The sequence below is a fragment of the Glycine max genome, chromosome 13 (assembly GCF_000004515.6).
Source record: "Glycine max cultivar Williams 82 chromosome 13, Glycine_max_v4.0, whole genome shotgun sequence".
Lineage (NCBI taxonomy): Eukaryota > Viridiplantae > Streptophyta > Magnoliopsida > Fabales > Fabaceae > Glycine > Glycine max.
In genome coordinates, this window is record NC_038249.2 from 45,039,325 (window position 1) to 45,047,149 (window position 7,825).

Below are 7,825 nucleotides of genomic sequence, written 5' to 3' on the forward strand. Positions count from 1 at the left end.
CCTTGGATGTTGTCATGTTGTGGCACCCACAATCAATTTGTGCTTAAATCAAGCACACATCAGGCTTCTTTAATCTCAAATCCTACCATATATATCTGACATTCGCTTATTCTTCTTTATCGCACACCCTCTTTTCTTTTCGCCAAAGCCAATCACAAAAGATAAGAGCAAACATTAGTGCTTCTTGTTTTAGAATTGTGTAGATGAACTAACTAATACCTATATTCCACTTCGCACCACTAGCCACCGAAGAAATTGTAAGTAAAGTTTTAATTACTGATTCTTTCGTATGCTTTTAATCCATCACTAAAAAGTACCCAACTTTCCAAGTTAACCAAGCATTGGATTCCGATTAAAGAGTGGACTATTTGGATTGTTCTGAGATCAAATGTAACCTTCACATGTCATCAGCACAAAATACTTAACATAGAAGGATGGCCTTAGATAAGGAATCCCGGACACGTTGGCAATCATCCTCTGTTTAATATACTTACTTTTGAAGTGATTATCTTTTCTCAATGGTTAAGTGTTCAAGGTCAAGACTCTTATAAGCACCGCAAACAGAGGAAGTGGCACCCTCTGTTTCAACATTATATAATTATTATATACAACTACAGGTCTCGTTGCCACAAAGCAATATGTTTGGTCCGGTCAATTTCTCTCCATTCTATTCAATTATGTAGCAAAGTTAGATTTCAAAACAGAAATAGCCTATATCCTCTCTTTTCTAAAATTTAATCACTAAAAGCTCAAAATCCAAACCATCTAGAGATTTGCATATATTCTCATTCTGTGGTGGCCGAGAAAGTGCTTTTGTGCCCACGAATGCAATGATATTCTTGGTGGGGTTGTTGATTTATATTGTGTTTCTTAACCTTCGAAGCGCTTAATTTATATGGTCAAACCGTGCATCAAATACAAAATAATTACAGCCTTGAAATTTCTCCAGTGCCATGAAGTGATTATAGGCTGAGGTGATTGGTTATGTGCCATAAAGGTGTCAACAAAGTTTCAGGTCGCTAAAAAGATTACTTGTTTTATGACAATTGAATTTTGTAAATACAAGTTTGTAAGGCTACTTCAAAAAAATTGTATAGAAATTGGGAGATTTTGCTACCGTTTCGTTCCAGAGACTTGTACATAATGGGACAAAAGATTTTCTTTTTAGCTTGGGGGAATTAGGGCTTATATACTTACTCATTGTTCCAACGTCCAATTCAAATAAAATAGCGATTCAGGATAGTAAGTCACATACAAAACTTCTAAGTAGTACACAGGATGAAGAAAATCAATCAGAGTTTATTAATTATTTGGGCAAACAAAAGCATATTCAAGACTGAAATGAATCATCCAGGATGTTGGTAGGGTTGACTATTCCAGGTAACTTCGTTGCCAATTCTGTTACTTATTGATACTAATGGCCTTTTGTGGTTTGTTTCCTATACTAATACTTGGATTTGAATACTATAAAGCACCAGCAGGCTAAATTATAAGAATGATTACATCACCTTTGAACTAACGGTACTATAAGGATACAATGATACACGAACAAGCGGCTCAGCAATGTAAGGTTAAACATTGCACTGTTTTTGGATAACATTTCATGCAATTCCTTATCTTAAAAATGGGTTACATCATGATAAATAACGATTCTTATAAAAACTGGGAAATTGCTAAAGAGAAGCACCCTGTTCGAAAGTGGACCGTATCCACGATAGCAACTTTACACGGATTCCAAACTGGCCCAATCATAATTCCTGAGGACTTGCACCACGGCAACATTCTTTATATTAGTCATCTATGTTCTTCATGTATTCCTTTGAAAGTTTAGTTTCCATTATCAACCGTTGTTCTTTGATTAGAGAATAACCCGATTCAAGTAAAGCATCCACCGTTTGCTATCCAACCAAATACAAAAGCAGCGTCAACTTCATTTGCATTCTTTTCACATAAACCCAATCAAGATGTTAAAAGGAAAACAAGAAAATATAAAAGGGACAAAAAGAAACGAAAGAAACAAGACAAGACAGTCAAACAGGTCAGATATGTATATTTCCTCAACCATCATCAACTTCTCTAAAAGACTAATATTTCGTGAATGAAATAAAAGTACGAGTTAAGAGCTGTATATTTCTAAGTTAGCAGAGGATGTCCAAACGTTGGGCAACTAGGGCAGAAAAAGAACCGACCTAAATGAAAGTCAGTATTATTACAGTGTCACTGAAAAATTACTGCAGCAATAGTGAAAGATCTCATTAAGTGCAAGAGAGATACTAACAATAAAAATATCTCATATAAAACATCATGGATGAAAATCCTTGGGGATATCCTTTAAATTTTTTTACTTTGATTTTTGAACGTCTTAAGACATCCGCTTGAAGAATTTTAATTCAATTATATATATATATATAACAGACTAGATTTTTTTATCTTCTATCTACATGGTGGCAAACTACAAACGTAGAATATGCTTTGTCAATACCAATTATTGTTCATATTTCTATTTTTTAATAAAATAATATTTCATTTAATGCTAGAATAAATCAGTCAAGTCAATTTGAATTGCACTAGAATAGAAAATCGGCGACCCTAATCCGTTTTGGGCCTTTTGGCTCATATTCGCCAATAATTTTTAACGGATAAATGAGCTCTCAAGCAATATTTCATTGATACTAATTTGATCACAGCCAATTCCTATCAGTTAGTGGACCAAGCAGGACACAGAATAAGTGTAGAAACAGGGAAAAAAGGGCTGATTAATTTACCTCTGGAGGAATAAATACAGGAAGGCTTTGGTCCTTTCTTCTCTTGAGAAGTTTGTTTCCAAAATTTTCAACACCTCCAATATCATCAATCCACTAAAATCCATCACAAATATATATGTTATTAAAACTGAGCTTTATGAAAAAAGTTAAAAAGATTTGGATGCTAATCTTCTCTGATCTCATGTATAATGGCCGTTGTCAATTATCATTGTTGAAACATCAGCTATGTCAAACATTGGTATTTATTGAAATTTACTGTAGATACTAGATACCGGAAACAGCCTCTTTGCATATGCAAGGGTAAGGCTGCGTACAACATCCCTCCCCCATACCTTCGCATAGCGAAGAGCCTCTGGGCAATGGGGTACAAAGTAAAGTAAAGTACTGTAGATACTAGATAGTTGCATTTGCATTAGTCTTACTCTTGTACCATGGAAACATTCCTTTAGTTATATACCTAAATAATATTAAAATGCAAGGTGATAGAAACATACCAATTTTCAATTGGATTTTAAGTATATGATTATATGCTAATAAAGAGTTGGTCATGAAGCAACTTAATCCCCACACAAAATCTGAGAGATATAATGAGTGAATAATTTCTGTAGTGCCGAACAAACCACATTCAAGAGTCACAAAAAGAGAGAATCCCTTCCCCCCCCCCCCCCCCCCCTCTTTTTTTATATCATTTGTCCTGGTGCACCTAAACCTACTGTTAATATTTCAATTGAATGATAAACATTAAAGGTAATTGAAAATTATAATTCTGCTTTTTTGAAATGGAAAATCAGATACATACCAGTAAGATCTAAATGTAAACTTACCTTTAAAATAGATCTGTCATATGTACGTGATCTTAGAGCTCCATAAAAGTCCAAAGCTGTCAACAACAAAATAAATGAAAAATTAAACACCCTGATATCTCAGACATGAAGAAAGTAAGTTACATCAGATAAAGAATCAAATTAAATAATCCTTTAATGCAAAGAAAGTTATAAAACATAAGGCACTCTACAGGAAATATCAGCCACAGGCTAGTATGTGGATAAGCATGAACTTTAAACCATATCACTAACAATCTCAGAAAAATAATTAGGCAACCATAACATTTTTTTCCATATTACTTAATTTATCAAATAATACATGCTCTTTATAACTACTCATGCTTTAACAGCATATCTGTAACAAAAAACTTTTCTGGACCTACATGTGAGTACCTTGATTAGGGAAAGTGTTCACAACCCTTTCAACTTCATCCCTAGATATACTGTCTTTCTCATACATTCTGTGAACGATATTAAGGATATCTTCCTGGTTAGGTTGCCTGTTCCACATTTACAGACAATATTTTAGTTTTAGGGAAGAGTGGCATGGTTACTTATCTCCATGAAATCAGATATTTCCAAGTCCTTACATAAGCAATGTGATATATGATGCAAATTCCACCTGCAACACTAATCTAAAACTTCAACTAAAACCCTGTATCTAAATATGTACCCTCAAAAACTCCCTCAAAATGGTAAGTATAATAAACCTAGAATAAGACGGATTACAATTTACCAGTAAAACTTATCCATCCTTCCATCGCGTATCAGTGGAGCGTAAAGAGTTGAAAAATCGTTCCCTGTTACAATGATTGGAATTCTGTTTGTGACATCTGATTCTCGCCAATCTTGACCAACACTTACTCTTGTAGGATTGTCTGACAGATTCATAAGAGTCCCAACAACAATTTGATTGTTGACTGTCATTTGAGTATTCCCTACATGAAAATAGCAAAATTACATTCAGGAAATAGTTGACCAAATACCTGTAACAACACAATACACACATACACGGAATGTAATGAACAAAAAGGGGGTTATGTACACAGTTATGTTTCTCCATTCTAAATCAGATGTTAGCTTACCAAATCTACCAAGGCCAGCATCAATATCATTGATCATCAAACAGCTCATTTTTCCCTGTATCGGGAAAGCAATACTAAACAATGTTAGCAGATTAAACAATTGCAATAACATTGCTCAATTCAAAACATAGGTATTGAAGCTAGAGGTAATACTGATATGAACAATCTTAAACTATTTCAACCAAATTAGAAGGTGAACGTTGGACAGGTCAGCCTTCAGAATGTCATCATCACCACTTGGTATAAACATTGTTCAAATAACATTAGCCTACATCATCAACTCAAGGAATTGCAATAACATTGTTCAACTAATAAATACTCAAGTTAGAAGTAAATTAGTGTTTTTTACACAGAAACAGTCAAGTTAAAGGTGCAAGCAGGATAGGAAGTTGAGCTTTCCCTTCATTGTAAGTTAGATCCCTTTGATGGTAAATATGAATTAGGATTTTGGCCTGTTTGTTTAACCATTAGAAAATCAATTCTAGCACTTTCCACTGAAAAGCACAAGTTCCAATGCAATTTCTCCCTTGGCTTTTTCAAATCTAACTTTACTCCAATTCTAAACCAAATGGACACTTAGTACATTAGCAAATATCATATGTTAGCAAACGTAAAGGATATGAGAGAGGGGGAGAGAGAGAGAAAGAGGACAGTTTAAGGGAGAGTGCAAAAAGAAAAAAAAGTACAAGCAGAGAAATTTGAAGTTTGCAACACAATCTTTAGGTGATCAATGTCAAAAACCTCTAATAGCATAAACTGAAGCACAAATGTTAATTTGTTCAGAATAGATCATATTAGCATTCTTTTCTGCTTAGCATAGGGAGAGTAAATTCTGGTAAGTTTAATTTGGACATATGAATGATTCATTTTAAGCTTTTTTTGAGGTTGTCATTTATCAAAAATTTCTTTCTAATATCTTCATCAAAGAAATGATAACTTCAAAGCAACATTTTCATAATACCTTACAAAGAAGAGAAGATTGTAGGGTTCAATTTCCATAAAACATGGAATATTATCTTTTCCAAAGCCAAAGTCATGTAATTAATCACATAAAGTAACATTTGAACATCAAAACAAGACATACTGAAAACTTTAAAACTCCTAACTTGATTCTGGACCACTTGAGATGCTGTTCTATAGCGTTCACGAATCAATTTTCCTGGCTCTCCTGTAAATGAAAATGAGTAGATGATACACATGCACAAAATGCATAATTAAACACGTTTAGAAATAAGGGTAAGAACTAATCTAAATAAGAATTGCAATGAAAACAATTTCCAAATAATTCCATCGATCATTTATTAGCGTTGGATGGGAGAACTAATTAACATCAGAATCTTATTATATCATGAAAATAGAAATTACTTTGTTCATTGAAAGATGTGCGTCTATATTAAGTATCAAGGAAGCAACTTACCAGCTCTCTCTGATTCTAGTTCCCCAGCAGACATAATTACAGGTTCAATTCCCATAGCCTGAAATATAAGTTCTGTTTGAAATGATTTCCCTTGCCCTTTTCCTCCCCAAATACCTGAAAGAAAGTGAAAAATAAAGGTTAAATTTTAAAACAGAATGTGCAAAACATTCCCAATTGCATTTAGATTATACATGAAGCCTAAAGATTTCTTTGCGTGCATCAATCTCACGATTGCATTTGAGACAGAGAGAAATACAGTTTTCAAATAGATATTACTAACAGCAGGAACCTCACAACAAATTGTTATTTTAGTTTGTTTAGGGTTTTAGATAAGCTATGGGAAAATTCATTTGCAGTTTGGTTCATACCTAGAATTAAAGGAACTTTAGTGTTGAGGACACGAGCTAGGTAGTTCTTCACAATGTGACATACTGCATTCACAAGGGGGGGGGAGTTACAATAATGAGAATCATGTATAAATTTGAATACATACAATTACAGAAAGGAAATGAGAGATGATGCAAGATTGAATAGATATAATAGGTGCATCAACTAACTAGAAATTTATAAGTGTATAAGATAAGTAAGCGGCAGCATTGATGGAGTGACAGGATGATGACAATTGACCAAAAACAGTAATGATAGAGAATGTATATAGTACAGAATGATGAGATAGGAAAATAAAAGAAATGACGTTAGTTTTACCAAGCTCACTTACTGCACCAAAATGAGTTATCACAGTGGGTCATTTTCAGAGAACTTACCAACTTTGTCCTGTGAAAAAAAAAAAAAAAAAAAGAGAAGCGAAGAGAAGCTGAAAAATGAAAGTTGAGAGAGAGAATGAAATTGGAATAAATATGATTTGATAAGAAAGTAGAGTACCATGAAGAGAGGAGCGATGTAATAATCGCCCTGAAGGTATTGAAAGGACCTCGTCACTTTTTGACGATAATCAAAGACAATGTCCGCTGCAACACAAAACAAAAAACAAAAGGGGGAGGTGATGTTTGATTGTTATTGATGGAAAAAAATGTGGAGCGTGAGAATAAAGGAATGGCATTAGAATTACAATCTTTGCCGAGAAAATTGCCGGCGAAAAGAGAATCGATGACGCCAGCACGCTGGCCGACGGCGATGTTCATGTTATCAGCCTCTTTCCCAAGTCGGTAGAGATAGTCTCTTCCCTCAGCGTCTTGGGCTTCCCACGACGACTGCTGAGACAACCGCTTTTCCTTCTTCTTCTTCTTCTCCTTCTCCTTCTCTTCATCACTATTATCACTGCATCGAACACGCAATTGCCCTCTGTGACTGTATGCATATCGATATTTTACGGTTGGATTTGGAATTGGAACCCTTAGACATGGACATGGTGGTGCTGAAGGTGATAACAACTTCGTCATCAGTCTTACCAGATGAAAGACAATTCCCCGCCACCCAAATCATTTCCATATATTATATACTATATCTTTTTTCTCATCCATTTTTTTTTAAATAATGGTATTTCATCAAATTTCAAATTATTATTTTAAGACCGATTAAAAATAGCTCAGAGTCAGAGAGAGAAGATTGAGTCAATCTCAATTTTGCATTTCCATTTTGGTGAGGGAGCCCACCGAGAGTGACTAGGGAATTGCTTGGGTACGCACCAATTTTCAATAAATGTCAAAAATATTTTTATGGGTATTTTCGATTATAATAGTAGGAGGAGTATTTCATTTTTGTAGTGTCATTTTT

The 7,825-nt window shown here is 34.3% G+C and overlaps 1 protein-coding gene across 1 annotated transcript; it reads right to left on the reverse strand.

Annotated features, from left to right (window-relative positions):
- Positions 1–1,483: 1,483 nt before the first annotated feature.
- On the reverse strand, positions 1,484–7,585 carry LOC100805465 (ribulose bisphosphate carboxylase/oxygenase activase, chloroplastic). The gene is made up of 12 exons (XM_003543668.5): positions 7,161–7,585; positions 6,974–7,059; positions 6,856–6,865; positions 6,460–6,522; positions 6,092–6,205; positions 5,781–5,842; positions 4,675–4,729; positions 4,326–4,527; positions 3,983–4,089; positions 3,590–3,645; positions 2,766–2,858; positions 1,484–1,898 (listed from the first exon to the last, which is right to left on the reverse strand). The coding sequence occupies exons 1-12, from the start codon at positions 7,489–7,491 to the stop codon at positions 1,791–1,793; spliced, it is 1,287 nt and encodes a 428-aa protein (XP_003543716.1). The 5' UTR covers positions 7,492–7,585; the 3' UTR covers positions 1,484–1,790.
- Positions 7,586–7,825: the final 240 nt, after the last annotated feature.